The sequence below is a fragment of the Melanotaenia boesemani genome, chromosome 6, assembly GCF_017639745.1.
Source record: "Melanotaenia boesemani isolate fMelBoe1 chromosome 6, fMelBoe1.pri, whole genome shotgun sequence".
NCBI classification, from domain to species: Eukaryota; Metazoa; Chordata; class Actinopteri; order Atheriniformes; family Melanotaeniidae; genus Melanotaenia; species Melanotaenia boesemani.
Window position 1 is genome coordinate 22,034,897 of NC_055687.1, and position 26,474 is coordinate 22,061,370.

General features: G+C 37.8%; 1 protein-coding gene and 1 long non-coding RNA gene across 9 annotated transcripts; one reads left to right on the plus strand and one right to left on the minus strand.

Annotated features, from left to right (window-relative positions):
- Window positions 1-709: 709 nt before the first annotated feature.
- On the minus strand, window positions 710-17,536 carry LOC121641448 (B-cell receptor CD22-like). 8 transcript variants are annotated; one of them, XM_041987570.1, is made up of 12 exons: window positions 17,303-17,536; window positions 16,197-16,266; window positions 9,255-9,324; window positions 8,738-9,097; window positions 7,361-7,651; window positions 5,533-5,784; window positions 3,155-3,406; window positions 2,777-3,046; window positions 2,599-2,683; window positions 1,302-1,391; window positions 1,139-1,202; window positions 710-1,060 (listed from the first exon to the last, which is right to left on the minus strand). In XM_041987570.1, exons 3-12 carry the CDS (start codon window positions 9,301-9,303, stop codon window positions 1,025-1,027), a joined length of 1,749 nt encoding a protein of 582 aa, XP_041843504.1. In that variant the 5' UTR covers window positions 9,304-9,324; window positions 16,197-16,266; window positions 17,303-17,536; the 3' UTR covers window positions 710-1,024. The 8 variants fall into 8 exon arrangements, with proteins under 8 accessions (XP_041843504.1, XP_041843505.1, XP_041843503.1 ...); XM_041987571.1 differs by lacking the exon at window positions 17,303-17,536 and adding an exon at window positions 16,378-16,536 and having other exon boundaries at window positions 16,202-16,266; XM_041987569.1 differs by lacking the exon at window positions 17,303-17,536 and adding an exon at window positions 16,378-16,536.
- A 7,218-nt stretch (window positions 17,537-24,754) lies between these two features.
- Window positions 24,755-26,247, plus strand: LOC121641463. The gene is made up of 3 exons (XR_006010702.1): window positions 24,755-25,362; window positions 25,493-25,547; window positions 25,833-26,247. It is a non-coding gene; the product is annotated as an uncharacterized LOC121641463 (long non-coding RNA).
- The last annotated feature ends 227 nt before the right edge of the window (window positions 26,248-26,474 follow it).

Below are 26,474 nucleotides of genomic sequence, written 5' to 3' on the forward strand. Positions count from 1 at the left end.
TTCTCTTTGTCTTCCTGTCAGTTTTCGGTGAACACACTTTAAAGCACACATGTCCGTGGGGTTTTTCACTTCTGACTTAAACACCCACACAGTTTCAGTTACACTTCTATCACTAACTGCTAAGAAAATAAGACCACCGATGGGAAATATTGCGGGTCACCAACTTTAATCTTAACCTTAAAACGCTGCGACAGGCTGATACTTGAGGTTTTATCAAAAACGCGTCAGGCTAAAAGTGCACATGTCATAATGCTTTATTGTTTTACATCCATATCTCAATCTCAAGAAGCATACACTACTTTGTTTAATGAGCTTCAGGATGCATAAGGTTGTATGAAAATAATGCATTTAAGTGATGTTAATATTATACAATGATGGTTAATAGAAAGTTTCAGCTCAAGCTCACCCTGTCTCCATGCTCCAGGCACCAAACTAACACAGGTGAGCACACTCATTAATAACCTCAACACACCCACAGTGCCACTCACAACCACCGGTGGTGTCACTGCTTAAGTGCACACATACTTCAAGTGGGAAATAAATAACCCAACATATGGCTCCTACAGGAAATCTAAGACTTTATTCATAAATACATATATATTAATATTTAGATATAGTTTTAAAGTTTTACTCTAAAAGTTTTGAAGTATTAAAAAAATTGTCTTGATGATAACACAATCTTAAAAAAAAGAAAATTCAAAAGGCAGTGCAAGTTTTGTATTATTTGTTGTAACTTGGCGATACTATATAACAAACAATGACAAACATATATCCAGATTAAAGATTGTAATAGTATAATGGTCATTTTTCCATTGAATACTGTTCAAAAGAATAACAGCTACAAACAAATGTGTACAATAAAGATAGAATTGGGCATGAACAACATTTTATAAGATGAAGCAAATGTCATTTACAGGATAAGAAAAAATGTTTTACTGATATATTTGAAAATACAAGGATTCATTAAAACTGCCCTTACAAACACAGAAAACCCACAGAGGGACTGCAGATGGTCTTCCACGTCCTACACATTGCCGTATATAGCATCATCCCAATCACCCTGCAGAGAAAACAAGATGAACTCACTGTCTTCTTTAATGTTTGCATCCAAAGCCAGAGGAAAAAAAATTATCCTTACGTTGTCATAGGGATCAACATTGGCGTAAATTCCAGAACAAGGATCATCATCAGACATCTCTTTCCTGAGAACAAAAGGCAGACAGAAAACATAATTTATCTCCAATCATTTTCAGCCATGAAGAAAGTTTTGTTTATTCCAAAGTGAGGTGATTCTCTCAAACCTAGTTGTTGTTTCATAGCGAGGAAGCTCCAGAGCTCTTTCTGTCATCTTGGTGCTATTTAGTTCTTGCGTATCTGCTGACTTCCTCCTGCTGGCAGGATAAATGTGAATACCGATCAAGACTGAACTTTTCACAAAAACCCTGGTAATGCAAACTGTTCATCATGGTTAAGCATAGAAGCTAGCATTGAGCTCCACTATTCTCTTAGTATGATGTGGGCCCTGTAGATGATCTAACATTATCTTTAAAGTTTAGAAATTCATAAAAGAATACCTTCAGCTTTATGTCATACAACAACATTTGTACAGTTGTACAAAATATATGATATACCTACAATATATCAAAGTTAAAGGTCAGTTCATGTGACTTCATGAATTCAAAAATGCGTTCAGTAAATGTCTCATTCTTCTTCTGAACACATTATTCTGAAGATTATTGTAGTACAAAGGCAGTAACAAGATAACATTTACACAGCTGTGGCACTAAGCTTGTTGCTAAAAAAGATGCTAACTGTGATATCTTGCCATTGCAGGTGTCACTTCACACTAAAATGAAGCTTGCACTTTACATACACTAACCTCTCCAAGTGTGTTTTAAGGTCGTTGTTGTGGAACCAGTCTGTCCATTTAATCTGTGTGTGTGTGTGTGTGTGTGTGTGCAAGAGAAAAAGTTTAGGTTTGTTTGTGATTTGATTTGTTTCTGTGATAAACTTCGGTTGTGACCACTGGTGTTTTTAAGATGCAAAGAAAAGTAGTTTTTTTATTATGTGAAGAACATTTTGCTGCAGTCCTGCATGAACGTGCAATACAAATATTGATTGATTGATTGATTGATTGATTGATTGATTGATTGATTGATTATGCATCTGTGTAACGTTACGTCAGTGTTAAGTCTGGGGAAGTGACAGCAGACAGAAGATCATACAGGGAGGAAATCATGAGGGAAGAAAATTAATAATATAAGATTGTTCATGAGTCTTAAATCAAGAATCCCAGTTAACACTAAAGTCTTTTGAGTGCGAGTCCAAGTTGAGTTTCAAGTCACTGGAAATGTGATAAATACAACTCGAGTTCAAGTCCTAGACTCGAGTCCCCATCTCGACACCCCCATACTGTTCTTCTCTGTATTCATGACTTAAATGCACATATATGCTTATTATGATATTTTGCATTTACAAGCAATTTGTTTTTTTTATAAATCATTCTTTTGTATTAAGGTTTGACTGTTCTTTAATGTCACTAAAAAGAGACAATTACTTTTTCCTTACCCCCAGTTGACAGATGTATTTTTCACTTACCATTTTATAACAATCCCCACTGCTACCAAAAGTATCACTACAATCATGCCTGCTCCAGTGGAGATGAAAATAATCAGCATCATTCCTGTTCAAACAGAAATCACACGATGCTTTCATTGTGTCTCTATGTAGATTTTAGAGGTGCCTCTGTTTTGCGTTCTTTAATTTTTGTTCATACCGTCAGTAGGTAAACGTAGGGTGAGATTGGCTCTGCCTTGAGTGTTGTTGGCCACACACTGCACAAACGTAGAGGACTGCAATTCTGCCACCGGGACACTGATGGTAAAATAACCATTTTTCTCTTCTTTGGCACCCAGCAGAACTTTGTCAGCAAGTAAAAAACGGACCTCACTTGAAGGCTTGGAGTCCACAATACACTCACATTTTATGAGTGTAGAGTCTTTGTGCTCTAAGGAGCACAAAGACTCAGTTTTAATCTCAGGGACATCTGCAAGGACAAGGACAGTTATTCCAGAAGGCTGCATTGAGCTAGCCATTTATTTATTTATAATTATTATTAATGCCAATGTCTTTGTCATTATGTCTGTTTACTTACATAACACATTAAGCTGCACAGGGCTTGATTTGGCTTGTCCCTCTTCATTGATGGCAATACAATACATGGGTCCTGTGTGTCGGGAGACATTTGGCAGTATGCAGAGATTTCCCTGACAGTGCTTCCCATTGTTTTCATTATGCCACTCATAGCTGTTGACAGGAGGGTTAGCATCACCAGTGCAGGTCAGATTTACAGTTTCTCCTTCCTTTATATCTGACTTGTACTCAATCTTCACATTGACAGGGGCATCTGCACAAAAAAAAAAACATTTATTAATGTTATGGTTTTTTCGCAAGGAGACTATCAGTTTTTTTTTAACATATTTTGACATGCTAACATTTGATCATCTTTAAAAGAAAGAAAAAAGATGAATATGGTTTACTTAAACAAGATTGCAGGGTATTTTTCAGTCTTTAATCAAAATAAAATATCATTCTTATTATGACTCCCTACTTCCATGAATTGTCACTTTTTGTGGTGGAAAGTTTGATGTACACAAGGATAGATAGATTTAATCTACACAAAATATTTTTTCAACAAAAAAATGACAGTCTGATAACCTTAATCAGTTAATGCTGAAATAACTACTGCTGTTGATGCATTTTCAAGAACAAAAGCAACAAATACAACGAATAATAAAAATCTGACTAACAGTGTGAATTTTAGTTGATCTATAGCCAGCAATGTATGATGCCTGTTTCAGTGGACAGATAATTCATCACAATTTCCTTCCAATGTAAAATCAATGCTGCACTTTTTTTTCTTTTAACTTTTTCTTTAAACAATGATATGAATCCTTAGATATTAATTGATGTAAGATATTCTCAAAGTACTCAGCATGGTTGTCTGTCTGGTAGCCATACTGTCTTGCGCTTACACTGGCTGGCCAGCTAGTAGCAGTGTATGGAACAACTCTTTAGAGTCTAATGTACTAATTCATGTGCAAGTAGTCTATACTGTCAACAACCACAAATAATAATAATAATAATAATAATAATAATAATATTAATAAAAAGAAAATAGAAAGAAATACTTTTAAGTAGCTGTCCCCTAGGGCAGGGGGACAATTACTTAGAGAAGAAAGATTCAAGACTTGTGCAGTAGGGGGAGAGATTCCAGTTAGATATAGTTGTGCTCACCTCCACACATTGCAAAGGGTCTGGAACTAATCTCTTGAAAGGGGAATGGACTTAAAGTTAAAGGTCAGTTCATGTGAAATGTTTTTCTCACCCTAAAATTTCACTGTTTAATTAAACTTTGATATTACCTTTACTTTCATTCTCATAACAAAATGCTACCACTCAGTTTAGAATTTTAAAGTTAATTTAAGAATTACTAATATTTATTAAAAGCCTTATCAATTGATAATTTCTGATATCTGATACTGGCTCAAATTTACTCAAAATACACAAAGAATTTGTTCCCTAAGGATACAGTAATCATTAAAAACATTTCTAAAAAATCTTTATCCATAATGAATTTCATCATTTTCAAAATTAAAAATGCTTAATTTTTGTTGCACCAATACCTGCCTATTAACTAAAACACTGCATATATTTAGTGCAATTTTCTTTAAAATAAATAAATAAACAAATAAGTAAGTATAAAATACCTTTCAGATTATTTTCCAAAGAAGAACAACAGTTTTTCTATACCTAGTGTCAAGGAATTTAAAGAACTCCTTCTTAGCAAAATGGTCAAAAATCCAAAATACCCAAGAGAGGAAGGTTTTCAGACATGTATCTTTTGCATTTAGCAAGACCTGTTAGGGATCAATATCATCTTGTAGCAATTGAAATAAAACATGATTGCAGTGGAGTAAATCAAGAGTGTGAAGTGGAGCTGTAGATACTGGCATGGCTCCAAAGTCTTGGGTCCTTCAAGGATACATTTAGGTCCGCCACTGTTAACCCTCTACATTATGCTTCCGGGGTCTAAATGTTTCTTGATAATGTTTGCAGATGACATACAGATTTATGCCCCTTTAGGTCAGGTCAGGTTTATTTATATAGCTCATTTCCAACAGGTCATGCTGCCCTAAGTGCTTTACAAACTGCAACACACCTTTAATGAAAAGGTAATTCTGTAACCAAACTGCTTAATTGTTTAAAGGTTTTAAAAAGCTTGGATGGAGTTGAACTGAAAATGAAGTGTGCACTCACAGTGGCTGTGTGCAAAACTTCAGCTTGACCTTCAGACTTTTTTTTTTTTTGTCAAAATTAATGATTCCCACTGAGGGGGCTGCAATAGGGGAGTTAAACTTCAAGAAATAGTAAATAGAAACTGCAAGTAATCATTCATCTAGTCGTTGAAAGTGATGTAGTTTCACTACAGATGTTCACAAGCTATTTTTTCCATTATGTCTGTTTACTTACATAACACATTAAGCTGCACAGGGCTTGATTTGGTTTGTCCCTCTTCATTGATGGCAATACAATACATGGGTCCTGTGTGTCGGGAGACATTTGGCAGTATGCAGAGATTTCCCTGACAGTGCTTCCCATTGTTTTCATTATGCCACTCATAGCTGTTGACAGGAGGGTTAGCATCACCAGTGCAGGTCAGATTTACAGTTTCTCCTTCCTTTATATCTGACTTATACTCAACCTTCAAATTGACAGGGGCATCTGCACAAAAAAAAAACATTTATTATTAATGTTATGGTTTCTGTAGGAGGTACACAACCATGGAAAGTACTTTGGGCTGCATTTATGTATGAAAAGTGCTCTATAAATAAAGACTGATTGATTGACAAGGAGACTATCAGTTTTTTTAAACATATTTTGACATGCTAACATTTGATCCTCTTTCAAAGAGAAAAAAAGATCAATATGGTTTACTTAAACAAGATTGCAGGGTATTTTTCAGTCTTTAATTAAAATAAAATATCATACTTAATATGTATCCCTACTTCCATGAATTGACACTTTTTGTAGTGGAAAGTTTGATGTACACAAGGATAGATAGATTTAATCTACACAAAATATTTTTATAACAAAAAAATTAAAGTCTGATAATCTTAATCAGTTAATGCTGAAATAACTACTGCTGTTGATGCATTTTCAAGAACAAAAGCAACAAATACAACGAATAATAAAAATCTGACTAACAGTGTGAATTTTAGTTGATCTATAGCCAGCAATGTATGATGCCTGTTTCAGTGGACAGATAATTCATTACAATTTCCTTCCAATATAAAATCAATGCTGTACTTTTTTTTCTTTTAACTTCTTTTAAACAATGATATGAATCCTTAGACGTTAATTGATGTAAGATATTCTCAAAGTACTCAGCATGGTTGTCTGTCTGGTAGCCACATTGTCTTGCGCTTACATTGGCTGGCCAGCTAGTAGCAGTGTATGGAACAACTCTTTAGAGTCTAATGTACTAATTCATGTGCAAGTAGTCTATACTGTCAACAACCACACACACACACACACACACACACACAAACACACACACACAAATGTCTGTCCCCTAGGGCAGGGGGACAATTACTTGGAGAAGAAAGATTCAAGACTTGTGCAGTAGGGGGAGAGATTCCAGTTAGATATAGTTGTGCTCACCTCCACACATTGCAAAGGGTCTGGAACTAATCTCTTGAAAGGGGAATGGACTTTATTCTGCTCCATAGTTGCCCTGGGTAACAGGTAGCAGGCAGGGTAGGCTCAACAACAAACTTTTGTTTTCCCTGCTTAAAGAGAGGGTGGCTTCTCTTCACATTAGTTCAGGGAACGGGCTTTGTCAGTTGTTTCTGTATATTTAAGTAATTGTCAGGGAGTGGCTGCCTTCATCCCAGACTGAGTTGACAGACAACATACAAATAACATAAAGCTGTTTCCCAGAGTGATGCAGATGGAAACATGATGACATTTAATCCTGTGACTGTGAATGAGCCTAGCTCAAGAAGCTGCCATGGTTTTGCTGTATTTAAATATTGGTTTGTGGGTAAATTAAAAGAACTAAAATCAGCATATACTCTATATGTTGCCTCGTTTTTTTTTTTTTGTGTTTGTTTGTTTGTTTTTTGCCTCAATGTGGTTCAGGCTTACATTTTGCTTTCTTTGTCCTTGTTTATGCTTCCTTGGTTTAACGTGTTGTATTGTAGCTCTGATTTTGATAGATGAATTTATGACAATTGATTAATCTCAATACTGAGACTCTGTGAAGCACAAATTTTTAACATCATTGACAAACACTTACACTTTACTTTAAGGGTCTTGGACTCATGCTCCTTATATCCTCCGTTGTATGTCACGTTACATTGTAAAGGCTTGTTGTTGTCAGTGTGGGTCGGGCGAAATGTCAGAGTCGATGTGTTGTTCCACTGGCCATCACCAACCTGCTGTGACTGGAAATGCAGCTCTCCGGTGTGACTCCAGTTGAAAAGAGGAGGAGAGGCAGGGCAGGAGTGAAGGACAGAGCAGGAAGCAGACACACTTTGACCCACCTTTAGCTCCTCTTTCACAGAAAAACTGATGGGGTTTGGCTTATCTGTGTCCACAAGAGAGATCACAATAAGCAGTCAGAATGAGAAAGAGTCTACTTGCAACACATATGAGGGAGAGCACTTTGCACCAGAAGATGATAATATTGTATGCAACCATGGATTCACATTTGTAAAAAAAAGAATATGAGAAATACATTTAAAGAACTATTAGTTACTGATAAGAACACATTTGATATCTCATGCTCATTTGTGCCATTGTTTTAGATCACTAACTAAACTAAATGCAAAGCTAGTACCGTAGTTTAAAGATTCCTAATTTTGTTTTTGTAAAATTTTAGTCATTCAGCTTCTATTAATCCTGTGTGCTTGATGGTAGCTGGATGTCTTTACTTAGTTTTTCAAGATGTTTCACCTTTCAGGTTTATAAGTTTCAGACTAAAAAAAAAAACTGGGACATTTAAGTCATCACAGTTGTTGAAGGAACAGAACACACTGATGACCAACCCTTGAATCAGTCGTCATTGACATGTTGAGTGTTGTAATAAAAATATGTTTATTGGATAGATGACCGGCGACAATGACCTAAGTGGCCCACAACTGGGTGATTGGGTCAGTGATACTTTAACTACTCTCAAAGTGTAAATGTCCCAGCAACAGCTTATGTGCCTGAAACTCCCCACCAGTCAGACAGAACTGAATCAGCCTTTTTGAGGTTTGAAACATCTTCAAGAACCACAGAAGGCATCCAGTTGCCTTTTATTTAGGTGTTTATTTAGGTTTACCATTACATGAATGATAGAGAATCTACATAGCCATTTTTAAGAATATTCAAACTGAGAGGCATTTCCTGTTAACATCATTTAAATATGCAAAGACAATATTCAGTCAACTCAGTTAACAAAAAAGCATAAATGAGGAACAAAGTATTACTACAGTAGAAAGTAACCATAACCAGTTAAAAATTTCACTTGTGATATTTTATACTCATAACCTAAATTTTCACAAGAGATCTTTACGAAAAAACAGAAATAAACACAGATGAACATCAGAGCTACTAAGGTTCTTACCAGTGACTTACAGTGCTTTTATGTGTTCTTTTAATTCTTGTTAGTGGGAGATGTTCTACTCACGGATCATTGAAATGGACACTTTATCCTTGAAAGAATAGCTGTCATAGCCTTTAATTTCAATCCTGAAATAAAAAGGCCCAGTGTCATCAGCTTTAAGAGGCTCAATCTTCAAAGAACAGTTCTTCTGACGGGGATCTCCCACCAGTTTCACCCGGCTCTGATAGCGCTGATGGATCTGAGCCTCTGTTGAGTGAAAAATGATGTTTCCTTCCTGATCCTTCCAAATTCCTATATATTCACTGATTGTATTTTTTGTATCTGGGTAATTATATGAGCAGGGGATCACCACGCATGACCCTGGAAGACCTTTGACTGAAGATGCCATCTGAGCTGTCCAAGATGAGGCTTTAGTTTCAATAACTGTAATGAAATTGAGAAACATTAAGACAAGGACACCGGAAGAGACCTGCTTGCGAAAAGACAAAAAATGAACAGATAATAAACCTCAGAAAAAGGAAAATGTCTACCGTCATATCTTGTAAAGATTACAATTTAATTTACACTGACTGCACCATACCTTTGAAGCAAATGCAGGTGAAAAACAAAGGCCATTCAAAAGCACGCATCTTCTCTTCTTAGAGTCCAGGCTGCAGAGTGACAAAAAAGGAGCATGCTGTCATATATCTCGTGACAGAGGATTTGGGAAGTTTTCGTTCCTGCTTTTAATATATTCTGCAGCCACTCTGATACATGCACAAATCTGGCTTTCTATTCAGTGTGTGTCTGGTTGAGGGTGTCTGATCAATAGAACATCAACAGAAAGAGCCAATGCGACAAATATTTACTGTTAACTGACCCTCCCTTGGATAAACATCAGATGCCCTGTCAGAAAACCACCACCAAATGTGACGACTGAAGTTAAACAGCCAACATTGCTGAAGAAACTGATAAAACTGATGACCTGTCTAAAAAGACATTTTTCCTTTTATCATTGAAGTGTGTGTTTGTGCAGCAGTGATAAAAGTCAGCATCACCCAAAGTAAACACCTGCTGATAAAATACATCATTGGCTGTTTGTTTTACAAGCTTTCTTAACTTTTTTACATTAGATGATCACTTTAGTTGTAATAATCAGTTTGATATTTCATAAAATCTAGACCTAAAAATAACAGCCATAACAGAGGAATGATGGATGTATGGGGCTATGTATGTGTTAATTGAATTCAAAATATTAACACATTTAGTTACATAAATTAGTTACCGCCATTAACGCGCTATTTTTGACACACACACACACACACACACACACATATCTATATCTAGATAGATAGATATAAATAGATGGACTATTTGAACACAAAAATAATACCATTTACAATCAATACCATTTTATATTGTGTTGTGTTATGTTATATAACGATGTACTGGAAAACATAACGAGCCCAATTTTAAGACAAGCAGGCTTATAACAAAATGGGAAGCTCCACTTAATTATGCTAAATCAATCTACCCTAAACATTTCAACAGTTCATACAACAAAGCACAATTAAAATAGCATTTTAATAATAAAAAACTTGAAATCAGTGCTGTCAATTCTACTAATTTCTGAAGAGCACAATGGTCTTTGTGGTTATATGAAAATAGCCCTTTATGTTTTATATAGCTTAAAGTTAGTGGCGCATAAGAAAAACACAAAAGAAACAAAAAGGATTTTTTCACCCAGTGACAGTGCAAAAAAACAGAAAAATATACAGTATCCATGTAATGAGGGCATTTATTGAGTCATCCTCAATAAATTTCACACAAAACCTTAATAAGTCCACACAAAACCTTCTCAAAAATTGTATAGTGAAAAGAAAAATCATAATAACCAGAAAAAGAAATTTGACAAAACCTTGGAAAAGAAAAATACATAATAAATAATCCAAGACAAATTAATTCTTTAACATCTGGATCTTACTGATTTTTTAATCATACACAGATTATATTTTGTAGAACCAAGACAGCTGCTCATATACACAATGTTGGTCACATTTTTAATTCAATAGAAGGCAGTTTAAGAGGTCAGTTTTTTCTGTTCTGTTGATTTGATTTCTCATACCAAAGTTTATGTCACCAACATTGCTGATTGCAATACAAAAATGTCAATGAGAGACATCTTAGAGTATAAACATTTTGCGAAAACTGCAGTTACTTTACATCTTTGTCAATGGTCATGAATATCTTTATTCATTTGTTACCAGGTAAGGGGGAGCCAGGACAAAAGGTCAGAGAGGGGAGTTAACATCAACTCCCCCCAGAGATTGATGATGCCTATGTGGAACAGCAGCGGGGACAGAGCATCATGTACAGCATCAGGCATTCCAGCATCCATATACTGTATGTGGCATTGAGTCATAAGCTTTCTGGTAATCAGTCCAGGCAGGTTTGTCTGGTTTTGCAGTCCCGAGCGACAGTTCTCTCAACCAGCAGCTGGTGTTTTGCCCCTCTGGTACCTTTACCCATGCCTTTCTGTGTCTCTGTCATGTATCGATCCATGTGCCCACTTATCTTAGCTGATGATGTCTGACAGGAGCTTCAATGTTGTGAGAGACAGGACAGACAGCCTATTGTTGGATGAGACTGTTCTCTTCTGGGGATCCTTCACTATTAGGATTGTCCATCTCTTGGTCAGCCATTCAGGGTGGGTCCAATCCCTGAGCAGCTCATGGAGTGAAGTTAATGTCTTTAAACACTAGGTGTGACTCATGTTTGGGTCAGGTGCTTTCCAGTTCTTTACACCAGAGAGTCTTTGTTGGATGTCTGCCACCGTGATGGTTACTGGACTTTGTTCAGAGTGGGAGCTGTGGTCCACTCTTAGTTCTCTTAACCACTGTGCTTCACTGTTATGTGAGGCCTCCTTCACCCATATGTTTTTTTCCAGTATTGTTCAGTCTCCAGCCTTGTTGGGTTAGCATGTATGGTATTACCCTACCAATGGGAGTAAAGTTTAGCTGGGAGAACAGCCGTTTTTTTTTTCCTGGCCTCTGTTTCTCTTGTGTATCTCAGTCGTGCAGACAGTGCTTGGAGTCTTTTGTTTGGCAGTTTCCAGAGCCTCAGGCATGGCTGTACCTCTTTGGTACCCCTTTTGTTGTTGTACCCTTCTGGAGTTCTGACAGTTGTCTAATTTCTCTCCAAGTTGCCTTGATTTTGGCTTGATTTCCTCGTTGGTGATTAACAGGCTCTCATCTTTCTGCTTGTGCATCTATTACTATCATTACTACTGAGAAGAATTTAATAAATGCTTCCATGTGACAAATGTTTATTTACACACCTTGCCTCACTTTTTTGTAGAATCTGCAGATCAGTCCACTTGGCTAAGTAAACTTTTCAATCAAGTTGAAGAAGACTGATTTATTTAAACATGCTAGTTTGACTATATAAGCATCAGCTTTATCACTGTGGGCAGTATAAGAAAGCAGCAAAAGTCTGTTGTTCGTGCAACTGTGCCCTAGATAAAGAAGAAGAAGAAAAAGAACAGAACAGAAAGTAGAACATTTTTAGATTTTTTAAAAAAGAACTTCATTATATGCTATTAAGAAAACATGTTTAAAGGTTAGCTGCAGAATGTGTGAAAATGTGAGAGAATGAAGACCCACTGGTGTGTTAATGTTTGAACACACAAACTGTGTGATTTTCCAGTGACTTCAAACGAAAATGCTAACTATGACTGCCTGTAACCGTCCAGTTCAGACAATAGTGGTTATGTTTAGTATAGGACAAAGTAAGGATATCCCACTCCCTTCCTTCAGACATGTCACAGATTCATGAAAATCATGCACCAAGAGTCTAATCACCAAGCATAATTGTGTCAAACACCAATCGTCATATTTCCATTTAATTTTAACTCATCTCTCAATCAGTGAGTTGACAGTGGAAAACCACTGATTAAATGTTAGAATACTATAGTTTTACTCTGCCTGATGTGTTTCTTTTTTGCCTGAATAATTAGGAGAATTTTTTTCTGCATCCAACTCCCAAATTTCTTTGAAGCTTTAGAGTGTCTCACTTTCATCACCTGAAAAGCAGAGGCCACCAGTTTTCCTCCAAATGTAGCCTCTTGTAGCCTGAGGGTTGCCAGTTTGATCATTGGCCTGTTGAGCTCATGTCGAGGTGTCCCTGAACAGGACACTGAACCCCAAATTGCTCCTGATGGGTCGTGGTTAGGGGCTGCCCGGTGGTGGTAGTTAGCACTGCAGCCTCACAGCAAGAAGGTCACCGGTTCAAATCTTGGCGGGGGGGGGGGGTTGAACCTTTCTGTGTGGAGTTTGCATGTTCTCCCCGTGTATGCGTGGGTTCTCCCCGAGTTCTCCGGCTTCCTCCCACCGTCCAAAGACATGCATGATAGGTTAATTGGTTATTCTAAATTCTCCCTAGGAGAGAGTGTGTGTGTGAATGGTTGTTTGTCTATCTCTATTGGCCCTGCGACAGACTGGTGACCTGTCCAGGGTGTACCCTGCCTCTCACCTGTTAAAATGCTGGGATAGGCTCCAGCTCACCCGCGACCCATAATGGAATAAGAGGTCAAGATAATGGATGGATGGATGGATAATGGGTTGTGGTTAGTGCTTTGCATGGCAGCTTCATCACATCAGTGTGTGAATGTGTATGTGAATGGCTGAATGTGATGTATAATGTAAAGCGCTTTGGTTATCATTCAAGATACATAAAAACGCTATAAATACAGACCATTTACCATTTAACATGATGCTATTCCATGCACCCCAAATGTTGCCGGTTCAAGCCTCGGCTGGGGGAGGTTTAAACCTGGTGGTGGTGGCTTTTCTGTGTGGAGTTTGCATGTTCTCTCCACGTATGCGTGGGTTCCTTCCGGGTTCTAAGGCTTCCTCCCACCGTCCAAAGACATGCATGTTAGGTTAACTGGTTATTCTAAATTCTCCGTAGGAGTGAGTGTTTATGTGAATGGTTGTTTGTTATTTACGAGATCTGGGAAATTTCTGAACTTTAATCTTCTGCAACATAACAACCAAAGAACCCCAGATGCAACTCTTCATCCAAAATGTCCACTTTTGAAACTGTCTCTTTATTAACTGGTGTTTTTCTTTCACTGATAAATGAAAACCTCCTTTTCCAGGCAGTCTTAACTGGAAACAAAACACCTGGATGCACCGAGGAACGTTTATCTTAACATTCCAGAGGGTAATAAAGTGTCTTAATGTTTCTCTGTATCCCAGCACAGAGAAGGCAAAGACTTTGTCTGCATGAAGAGTAAAAGATTATACTTTACTAGTCTAAAATGTTCATTTAAATAGATACATATATACATATGTGTTTATTCTTGATACCATGCCCATGCATATAATAATTATCATTTTGTACAAGGTTTAATTAACAAGCTTGATTAATTGGTGACCTGAAACTTTATTACTGTGTTTGTGTGAGATATAACCTTTTTCTTATTATTATCGTCTTTGCAATGATTCACTGAGGGTTTTAATGATGTCTCATTTAAGGCTTTAATAACTTGGATATATAGATATATTCACAAAATGTTTAATTCCCACAAGACTGTTATTGGTCAAGATGGTCCCACATCCTTTCATGGGGAGGGGTCTTCAAACTAACACTTTTTGAACTCAGAACAAAGATATTAGGTTGAGCTCTTCCTCTTTTGGTCCTCGCTGCTTCAAGTTGACTTCAAGTTGTCTGCTCTTGGAGGCTCTCTCCAAGTTCTCTTCAACTCCCCTCCAGACATGGCTGTTTTCCAGAGTTAGGACACTTCGTCTGAACGCAAGAGAGAAAGAGAGAGAGATGCTGCCGGAGAATTAAGTTTGCAGTGATGTGAAGAACATCACTACAGATAATAAAGTTTGTGCTTGCATTCAAGATGCATGATTGACAATTTTGTTCCTTTTTGGATTGATTAACTCCGTTTAGTTCATTCCTTTTTCCAGCTAATACTTTGCCTTTCTGTAGTTGTGTTTTAATCTTTTGGACTTTTAATTGTCGATCCTAAATTTTGATCTTTACTTTAGATAACAGGTTAGCGCAGGCTGACCAAAGCTTCAGAACCAGTGCTACAGAGTTTCTTTTTGGACTGACTTAAAGCTGGACATTTTTCATCTTTTGCCATATCACCGCAAGTCATTCACTGTCCATCATCGATACCACCAGCCAAGCCGCGGGAGAGTCCGCATCCGCACAGCTGCCTGATCCAAACCTTCGGACCACCACGTGAAGAATCTTCTGGCCTTCTGGAAGTCGCCCCGGGATCCATACCACCTGCGCCAACTTCCTCACTTGCCCAGGAGAGTCACTACCACGGTCTTAAGTTGGCTCGAGCCAAACAGAACCGGACGAGTCCTGCTCGGATCAATTCTCTGCCTATCTGCTCCCAGAATGGTTGGTTGTCTGACAGTGACCTAGCAGTTCTACATCTTTTTTCAGTCCTGAACCTTAGTTTAATTAACACCGCAGGTTAATTAACTTTGTTGATTTCTTGCATACATTTCATTCATTCTGACACTTTGAAATAAGATTCCAGTTTGAACTCCATATTCTGCATTTTACAATGTTTAATTCATTTTCCCATGCGAAGTCCTTTGTAAATATTTCCCTTTCATTTACGCATGATTAGTTTAGTAATAAATATTTCATATTTATCCTAAACTGGTCTGGTTATTATGAACTCCTCCTTTGAACCATGTTATGGGTCCCTTCGACGTAAGAATTCACGTTAGTGGCATCCTGAGACTGACTGATTGATAACTGATTGATCTGACTAGCTTGAATTAATTAATTTATTAAATTAATTAATTTAGTACTCTAATGGTGTCCATACAGCCATTAGATTCGGATAAAGCTACCTGTGTGGTGGTGCCTACGAGGAAATTAATAACATCATTTTATGAAATTATTAAAATTAATAATTTTATTAAACATCTTTAATGTTTAATGACACTAAATGCTACACTGATAATGAGTAAAGTTGGGCTTATCTTAAACCTGGCTTATCTAAAAGATGATAGATGTATGGATCTATGTATAAAAAGAATATTGATGGAACAACTAATAAATAAAAAGTGATTAGCATGATTGGCAAAGAGTTTCACTTTCACCGAAGCTGCTCAAGTTTAAAGTACCATGCCAACACTAAGCATGCGTTGTCATGAGTTTCTGCCCTTCTGTTTTTTCCCTTTTTTCCCTCCATGTGCTGTGTTTTGTGTGTGTGTGTGTGTGTGTGCGTGTGTGTGGGTGTGCGTGTGTGCGTGTGGGCGTGGCTGTCCCAACAGGTTCCTAAAGCACAGCTGTTATTCATCAACTCATCACACCAGCAGTATATCTACCGCAATCCTTCCTTCATTCGATGCCAGATTGTTCAACTTACAACACGTGGTATATCTGGTTTAGTATATTTTGGGAATTTTGCCATGTTTGTGTTACCTAATGTGTGTATTGTCCCTACAGAAACCCCTGCTGAAGCCTATATATTTCATATTCCAAACACTGTTAGACTTACCTCACCTCTGTGTCCTGAGCCACGCCTGCATCCACAGCATTCTCTAGATCAGAGGTCCCCAACTTGGGCCCTAGATAGAAATAGAAATAAACAGATCATTGTCATGTGGAAAATTGTATATATCAGTGTATAAACACACAACACTGAAAAATTAATGCTATTGTTGCCCCTCTGGCATTACCGTCAGAAGGCAACGAAGGTTTAGTCGTCTCAACGTGTCAAGCTGTGGCGAAGAATAGAGGAGATACACACGTTGAGCTGGCGTTACTCTCATACCGGAAGTTTTATTCTTTTACAGACATCAGGTATCAACAAATTGACAGATGGCCATCATGTTCAGTCCCATTTATAACCTGGCCATTTAAGACAATCTTACTTTTCCAGCATTCCATCAACTGAACATATTTCCAGCAATTTCACTTGAACACAATATCATTTACAATGAATTTTGCCACTTATTTTAAATTTCACTTGAACACAATATCATTTACAATGAATTTTGCCACTTATTTTAACTTGTTCTTAATTATTGCTTTTAACTGTCTATTTAACAATCAACACATTTTTCTAGCTTAATATAATTACTCTTCTTCAAAGTTTTAAACACAAGCACTGAAACCCATTTTACTGTCTGCTTCGAGTGTACACTATAATATATAACAAATTTTACATGTAATTAACTAACAGCTAACAAGAAAATACATTTTCACTTTAATGGTTTCTTTCACCGTTTCTCATACAACCTTATACTCACTCAAACACCTACAATATAATATTTCTGATTTGGCAATGACCAAGAAGACACTTAACTTTGACATCAGCAAACATTTTACTGCATGAACACATTTCCATAAGGTGCTAAGTGAATTACGTTTGAAAGTGAATCCACTAATTTCTCAGTCATTTTGGGATAGCTAACCACACACACTACTCCACATTGTCCAAGTCCGCTAGCATTAGCATTAGCTGGCAGACAATCCTAATTGTGGTTTCCTTCTACATGTCTCATCAAACCGCTTCGGCTGCAACGGTACAACTACTCAAAAACGACAATTTTAACAAGTAAAGTCTGTCATAAGCACTTGTTCCAATAAACATTTACCAACCTGTGGCGAAGAATAGAGGAGATACACACGTTGAGCTGGCGTTACTCTCATACCGGAAGTTTTATTCTTCCTCTGTGACCTGCTCTACTCTTTACCACCAGCGCGATAGGCGCCGCCTAGCGGTTGGATGTAGAATAGCGCTGCAGTAACTGAGATTACAGTAATGTAATGTATAACAAATAAAAGAAAACTTAATGAAATTAGAATAGGGGTGTCTATTTTTATCCCCTTATCTATTTGACCCTCTACACTATTCTTTTAAAAAACATCAAAAACCTTATGTAAAATTAAATACAACTGAAAGTGGACTATTTTTTTAGAGCTTTCCTGTGATCTGAACACTGATTAAATATTTTCTACCTGATATCAACCAATCTGTCACACTGTGGTCAGTTCAGGATGTTTTTTCAACATCTGCAATGTCTGTGTTTATTTTTTAGACTACATGGCTGTCCTGTATTCTAAAAGATCTCTGGTCACCTCCAACCAGCAGTGCCATCTACAGAAAGGTCAAAGAAAGGATAATGAAGAGGAAAGTGGAGTACACCCTCAGTAAGTTATGCTAGCTTTTAACTGACACTTTACAAAAATATGGAACACATAATTTATACAAAATTAATATTATATATAGATTAAAAAATACATCAGGACTATATTGCTTTGTTTTGTTTTGTATATATAAACTACTCACAAAAAGTTGGGCATATTCTGCTTTTGTATGATGTCAGAATTAACCTAAAATACAACAGAACCTTCACAGGTGAGTTAATTCAATCTTGTTTAAACTTCTGAAAGCACATGTACTACTTTATAATGTTTAAGTATTTATTCTACTACGTAATGTTGTGAAAGAAATTTTGCTGCATATGGTAATCACTCATATATGTCACAGTGCGTGGTCGGCACTGAGTTTTCCCAGCCGTCCCTGAATGCATTCTCCCTCTAACTCTGCTGATTGCTGATGCGCTCCACCTGGTCTGGGCTCCTTATATACCAGTCTGTGACAACTCTTCTCGGCCAGATCGTCTTGGTTTTTCCTTGTACGCTTCCAGCCTTTGTCTCCTGCTTGCCAACCTGATCTCTGACCTGTGACTAGGGATGGTGAAACCGAGGCCTCATGAATCACCGAGCCAACTTTGACCCAAATGCTTGAAAATGGCTGTGTGAGTCTGATGTATCAGAAGGATGGCGTTGACACCTCACATCTGTCATCCCTGTCTCAACTTGGAATACGTGTTCAATAAACGATACGTAATCTACCATCCGAGTGAATATTTATTTTCTGTTGTTCATATAAATAACAAGGAGGGGTATTAGGTAACATTTGTTTAGGTAACCGAATTGTGGTGTAACTTAAGTAAACCAATCTGTAATGATAGTAGTTACTCAGTGGGAAGGAGTGTTTGTGCTACGAGGGTAGAGACTGTGTTAGTTATTTTATACAGTTGTAATAAAAGTGTTAACTGTTTTATGTGTCTTATTATTTATAATAGATATTGCAAATGCGTGTTATCGTCTACCTCATGAGTTGGTTTTTTTTTTTGCATAGCTGATCGTTGTTAAATGTGGCACACTGCACATTTATGTACATAGATTATTTACTCAGTTTTTTTGTTTATCTTCTATCTATTTTTTTTTTTTTTTTTTTTTTTTTGTTTTATGGCATTCAGGTTGGACGGCAAAGTAAGATTTTCATTGTTCAGGGAAACTTGTTTCCTTACTGTGCAAATGACAATAAACACTTTGAATCTTGAAATGTATTATGAGAAAAAAAACTTTGGCAACATTGTGATGTGTCATAGATTTTTATTTAAAAACGTATTTTCTGTCAGGCTTCAGTCTGCTCCTCTTCTGGCACATTACCTCTCCAGCTTTGGAGAGGTTGCATCTGAAAGAAACACAAGAACAAAATTGTAATTAACCAAGTTTAAAATCATTAAATTCTCTGCTGATGGTGATCAGAAACCAGCTTGGTGTCTAAGGTCCTGCAGGTGGTGGTTTTTCCTCTGCAGCTGCAGACTGAGATGTTTCCTCTGATGCTTCTGGTTGAAGTTTATGATTAACTTTAAAGTCTGCTCTTTTCATGTCTATTTAAAAAACATCTATATAAAGAAAGGGGAATTAAGCTTACCTGTGATGCTGAAGGCACCGCCTGCTCCATCCTTCTCTCATACTCCGAGCTTCTTCAGCAGTTACCATGGCAACGACGTCTTGCGCAGACGTTTGTTTCCCCAAATCTCTAAAAGCTAAATGTGATTCAATATAAGCTCATGCTGATGTGATGCTTTTCCTAAATTTGTTTTCAAAATGCAATGTCGCACATTCGCTACAGAATCTCCTCTCAAAAGCCCGCGATCTCCTCAGCGTTTGGAATCTGAGAGATTGACAAGCCCGGTCCCTTCAAAGATCCTGCTTGGTGCTTGATACGCGCTGATGACGTAACGAGGCCTCGTTTGGTCTATCACGTGACTTTTGGCATGCTGAATCCTGCTCAAGACAATGCTTGCAACACTCCCGTGTCACATTCTCGACACATGATCGAGCAGATCGGCTCGAGCATAACATCCCTACCTGTGACCCGTTTTTGGACCTGGATATCCCGACTCAGCCTGCTCCCTGTCTGGTAAACCCTGCCACTCTGTCTCTGATCCTTGACCTGTGTTTCGACCTGGAAAACCCGATTCTGCCTGCCCCCTGTCTGTTGACTCTGCCTGTGATTCATTCTGCCGGTACTCTGACCCTTGGACTGCCCTCAGGATTTGGATTTCGGATTACGGATCTTGCCCCTGGCCATCGGAAAACTCTGGAGGATTCCTGGAGACCTTATTCAGCCTGGATTGTCCACTTCTGTAACTATCAGAACAAACTAATTGTCTTTCTGGTTCTGCAGTTCCCACAGCCCCGGCGGAGCTACTATCACGACGTCACGGTCTCTGAAAACCATCCTGCTGGTTTCCATCCCCTCCGCTGGTACGTGAACAATATCTCTTGCACATTCCTGTTTGTTCTGGCTGGATTCTCATCTGAGCTCTCCTACCTGCAGGCTAAGCTGACTGCAAAGACCAGACCTGATTTCCCCAGAGAAATTCTCATCACCTCAATAAACACTGTTTTCACCTATTCCTCAGTTCCAACTTTATTTGTGGTCCAGTTTGCTGATCCGTGACACTATATACTCATAATAATCACATGTATATTCAGTTTTCTTTATTAATTTAATATTGTTAATCCATTCACTTTTACATTTTCATATTGTGTGTTCTCACTGTACAGAATACTGAAGTTACAGTTTTCATTGTGTATGCGTGTGTGAGGTCATACTGACCACTTTCGTCCCAGAGCTCTGATATGGCAGAGTTGAGACTGGTTTTCGCACCTGCTAGATAGCAATAGTTGTTTGGGATATCAGCTTGTTGTGGTATGTGGGCTTTGTCTGAAAACTGGAAGAAAGTGGCACCACTCAGTCTTCTATTCCTCATTTATTATTTTGCTGTTTGACCTTCAGCTGGGGACCAGCTGAATAAAACTGTTTCTCTCTGATGAATCATCAGAGTCTCTCCCGACTCCATGCGAGTCGGGACGACCACTCTCATTACTTGCAAGTAATTCTTTATTCAATACTTCTCCTGTAAATAAACCTTATATACTTATACTCATTCCAGACTCTTGGTAATTTTTCTACAACAGTTCTCTAACTAGATGATTAATTTGTTTTTTAAAAAAAGCCTGTCCCTATGCCTTCTGGTTAAACACCCTGGAGACCACAATGCCCACCAATTAACCCTTCTCATCCCCCACCCACTACCTCTAACCCTAGAGCTGGGTGTTATAGGAAAATAAATAATCAGATTTTTGTTTTTTATATTGGCCGATATCCTTCCTAATTAAAAACACAGGTGTTAAACAATTAACTTTGCTGTTGCCTCCACTATCTGTGAAAATTCCAACAGAAATAGTTCATCTTTCCTGCGCCTGCCTCCAAACTGAGGTCAGGAGGCAGCTTCACTCAGCAGCAGTGAAGCAGACACTGGACTCTTTGTCTTTGAATCAAAATGGCTGACTTCCTCATGGCTATAGCTCTCAGAGGACTGTTTCTGTGTGTTTTGGCATTTAAATATTTAAATATGAATAATAATTATTTAGTTTTCCTTGGGACGCAGTTTTCTGTTTACAGTGTCATCATCAGACCAACAACCACTGTTGTATGGTTTTCTTTCCATAAATAGTTTGAAATGAAGGAATTACCATTCTTTGCAACCAGTGATGTTTTCGTCAATGATGACGATTTTATTTCGTTGTGAATTTTTTTTTCAAGACGATAACGAGACGATGACAAGCTAAAAATGGGGTTGGAAGACACAGGGAAGATCCGTCTTCTCCAGGGCCGAAGTAGCATTCGTTTCGGGGTTAACTCCCTATGCTCCTCTCTACACTTGTTAACGGGGTGAAACACAAGAAAGGAAGGCAGCGGTTGTGCTAAGAAACGGCTTTATTACAAGACCTCGTTCATACTTTTTACTAGGACTGGGCACGTTAATGTAACGATTAATTAACTGCGTTAATTTTTTTAAATCGCGCATTAAGGGTTTTATTTTATTGTTTTTTTTTTTTTGCTGGCCACTAGCTTGGACCACAGAAACATGGCGTCCATGTGTCCTTCCCTGCTGCAGTCTGATGTAATCAGGAGAGAGCGGGTTTATTAAAATGAAGAGACTTTTCTGTCTGGAACTTAAGAAAGAAGAAGAAGAACCGACGTTAAGACATGCTTTCTGACTTTTACAAACATAAAGCATAAATCGGGTCTTCTTCTGCCTCTGGTTCGGTGAATCTTGGTCTTAGCGAAATTAAACTTCCAGCTGTGGAATCTGTGAGATGTAAGCTTTCAGTAGAGGAGTCGTTTGTTCGTGTTCATGGGGAGACATCATCTGTGTTTACATATTTTTCAGACTTTGTGTACTTGGTCTTTTAATTATTGTTGTCTTAACTGTGTTTGCTGGTGATAGAAATGATTTTGCTGAGCTGTTAGCTGAGATTCTGGACTTACTGTGGATACCACACATGTTTACAGTTCAGATCTGACGCTACATCCGAAAACGGGATGTTAACCCCTTAACTCCTGGTAGCAGAAGCTGCAGGTGCAGAGGTGAAGCTAAACAGTCAAGCTAATGATGAAAGGTAAGAGAAATTATAGGCCAGAAATCTGGATAATGAAGCACTGAAGGTGCATGGATGGAAGTTATTGTGCATATTGTGAACATTTCTCATCACCATCTAGAAGCTGTGAGATTCTAATCCTGCTTTCTGTCTGTTCACGTGATGCTGATATTCATCACATATTGTTCCTTCTGTGTTTAGAAGGAAGCAGCTTCACAGCTTTAAATTCATCCTGCTGACTATTTACCTTTTAGTTAGTAAATTCTGAACATTTCATCCTTCTTTCTCATAAATATTTGATTTTATAAATACATATGAAGAAATATTTTATCTGTTACTGTTTAAAGAGAAAACTGCTGCTAAACCTGTTCCCTCAGCCAGCTAAATAAAACTCCTTTAGAGCTGCAAATGTTACGAGACCTTTTCAAAAAGGCAACTTAATATATATTTTTAATGAAGAGCCACCATAGGATATTTGTTATTTTTGAAGAACCACATTTTTGTTTCCATTTTTAGATTTTAAAATGAAGAAAAAAAAACCTTGATAAAAAGAGGATAGACAGACTTTCTTCTAAGGGATGTAGATATTTGTGGAAAATGATGTAAAGTAAAAGAAAAAAAAGTCCCTGGTTTTCAACCTGATGACAAGAAAGTTAGATTTAAAAAAAATATTTTAGCCACGTATTTAGAGGCATTTCCCCAGCACTACTTTTTATACCACTTTTCCACTCTCTTCTCTCCCGAAGCACGTTTCCCTCCATGTGCATGTTCACTCACCCTCATACGCTCACTGAGCTGGCTGAACCACACACACAGCAGTTAGACACATCCCATAACACGTAGATGAATCATAACCCATCAAAATTTCACTGGCAGACCAGGCCAAGTTTAGCATATGTTCCTCATTCATTGATCATATTTTGAGCATGTGTATGTTCAGGGTGGAGTATTACACTCTAGAAAATTCTCTGAAATAAATCCACAGTTACCAAAGTAAGAATGTTGTTGCTCTTTGCTTTTTTGGAGTAATTGATTCCAGTATTTGCTGTTGATTCCCTGATCAGAACAGGTAGGCCACAAAAACATTGGAAAAAGAAAGCATACAAACAAAAACTAGAAAAATGCTCTTGTGCAATAACAGCTCGTGTGAATGCGCTGTGCTGAATCATGTTGGATGAGTGAAATGAAATGTACATGCTTAAGATGGTAAAAATGGTCAAAAATGTTTAATTTTGTACTGCTGAAAACTACACAGAATAAATATAATTACATAAAGAATAGTGTAAGATGGAAAACATATGTACTCAGCAGACAGCATATGAAACAACACCCCTGACTGACATTGAACCTATGCTTACACACACCAGTGGCAACTTAGTTAACCATCATCCTGCTAGGTAGAAACTGCAAAGTCTTTGATGTTGAGAAGCTTATACATCTTGGTAATGTTACAATGGTACAAGTTGAGTTCAAAAGTGTGAAGGTGCTCTAAAGCAGTTTAAATGGTTTAAAATACTTTGCTGAGATTATTATTAAGCTGGGGGTCAACAGTAGAAATATAGCGTTTTAATGTGCTAAAATGGTGGAATGTTCAATAAATTATTGTAAAAATAATGCATGTAAATTCCAATATTTCAAGTTTTTTCGAATTCTAACAATTTGACATTTTTTTTAAGCCTCAATACCCTTTGATTCTGCAGTAAGTTAACTTTGCCAATTGCAGTACACAGCTGAGAGCAATAAGTTAATTCAACTTGCAGCAGTTTAAATTATATCAACAGCAATAAGTTAAGTATCAGCAGGAGAAAGTATCTAAGTGGTTGGATTAGAACCTAAATCATAAGGGTTTGTTTGTACCAAAGAGCATCTTCAAGTGCACACGTGCAGCCAAAAACACTGGCAGCAGAATTACAGTAAAAGTTGTCAGTAGCGAGAGGACTGTGTCTTGCTGGACACTGCTCAATGGTGCATCCTGATGAATAGGTTTTCAGCTCATTATGCATAGGACTGTCCAATTACTGGGCCAAAATGCTGCATTGTCCAATCCGCATTTTACCCAAAGGACTTTTGTCCAATCAGAGAACCCACGTATTCACGCTGCATCGAGGAGGTACAAATTCGCTGCGCATCTTGAGACCAAGAACACAGAAACTGCGGACGCCAAACACAAACCCGGAAGAATTTCACTAGTTGTGACTACACTTGTCAGCTGTGAAAGTGCCTTCAAGCCCACCAATGCTTTGTGGTGTGACATCAAATTCATGAGCTCCGTTTCATTTCGAGTCTTTGAGACCTCTGTGGTAAAATATCAATCTAATCTAAAGACATTGAGCGTATTATTTGTTGACTTAAAGGTTTTCTAATATTAAGTTTGGGACAAGTGTTGGGACATATTACTAGCTTCAGTATCTGGTGTTGATTTACGCTAAGACCTCTTTTCTTTGACAGTGTTGTTGAACATTTAATGTGCTACCAGTTAGCCACGTTTGCCAGATAACAAGATTGTGATGAGCCTGATATTGACAACTCAATGGAGCTAGAAACCAAACAAGAGGAACTAAAAACCGCCTTCAAATCTGGTCAACTTCAGGAGTGTGATGTACAAAAGTTGATGGCTGACACATATGCCCTCCAGCGCGCAGCTATAAACAACGAGAGCTCTGCAAACAGGTTGTTGGAGGAATGGCCCTTCCTCTTCAAGGCAGTCTTCCTTTTTAATCACACATGCACTCTTCTTGGCTTTCCAGTACAAATCAAACTGGCAGATGACTATTTCAGGAGAGAAAAGACAATTAGAGACTTCCTCAATTCAAAGGGGATGACGAATGAAGGTGCTGACACTTTGGAGCTGATCTCTGGAATTGCAAAATACTTTGGTGAATGATAAAATGTTCCACCATAATGCGGTATGTGTATGCATATATATATATATATATATATAATTGCATGTATATAATATGTGTCTCTGTGAATATATGCATGTGTATACGTACATACATACATTCTAACATCCACCATCTCCTTTTGCTGCAATAGGACCCTGACACTCCTTCAGTCAGCATTCCAAGCACTCCCTGCATCCTTATCGTGGGTATGTAACATCAGTGTTCACTTGTCCTGGTCAAATCTGATATATTACATTAACTGCTTTGACACTTTGAGAGTTTGATCATTTTTAATTGTACATTAAAATGGTCTAGACTGATAAGTCTAAATTATAATTTGGCCTGAATATATGGTCAAAGAGGTCATAGCTAACGTTGAATATGTGTTGGTTGTGCTTATTGTTTTGCTGGCTTTTTAACCGTTTTATTTTGTATGTTTTGTAAGTGGACTTGTTCTCTTGTGCTGATACTGGTGATTCCTGTGTCCGTAGGGGAACCACGTTTCAAAGTTGCCATGGATGGAGAGATTGTGAATGACCACATCAACTCCCCCATTGTGGCGCTGAGCTATGCCTTTTGTTTGTTTTATGTTTTCAACATTAAATATTCAAAGGAGATGTCTCTCATGCTGGAATTCATTCAAAGATGAGAAGAGCTTTATTTATGCTGTGAAATATTTTGGTCAGGTTTAAGTCTCTGGTTCCAGTGTTGATGCCCCAGCAGTTGCTGCAAAGCAGATTGAGCTCTCCACCAAAGACTGATGGAAGATGTGAAACATCTCAGTGCAGACATGAAATGATTCAGCTTCCATCAGAAGTAGAGTCTCCTGTCTTTCCTTCTTGATGCTTCTTTGTTACATCTCCAGTCCAGTCTGTTGTTCAGCTGAACTCTAAGATACTTGTAATCCTCCACCATCTCTTCTACCAGGATGTAAACAGTATGTTCTTTATTCCTGTTTTTCCTGAAGTTAACAATTATCTCTTTTGTTTGTCTTCAAAATGAGGCGAGTGTTCACAACATCTCACAAACTGACTGATCAGTTATCTGTACTCAGCATCTCTTCACTCAGCAGTCATCAGAGTATTTCTGCAGATGACAGGTCTCAGAGTTGTATTGGAAGTCTGAGGTGTACA

Coding starts and splice junctions, on each gene's coding strand:
- LOC121641448 (XM_041987570.1), bottom strand. CDS start 9,303: ATGCGTGCTTTTGAATGGCCTTTGTTTTTCACCTGCATTTGCTTCAAA. Junction 5,785..7,360: donor CAAGACCCTTAAAGTAAAGT/GTAAGTGTTTGT, acceptor TTTTTTGTGCAG/ATGCCCCTGTCAATTTGAAG. Junction 1,061..1,138: donor ATGTTGATCCCTATGACAAC/GTAAGGATAATT, acceptor TTTTCTCTGCAG/GGTGATTGGGATGATGCTAT.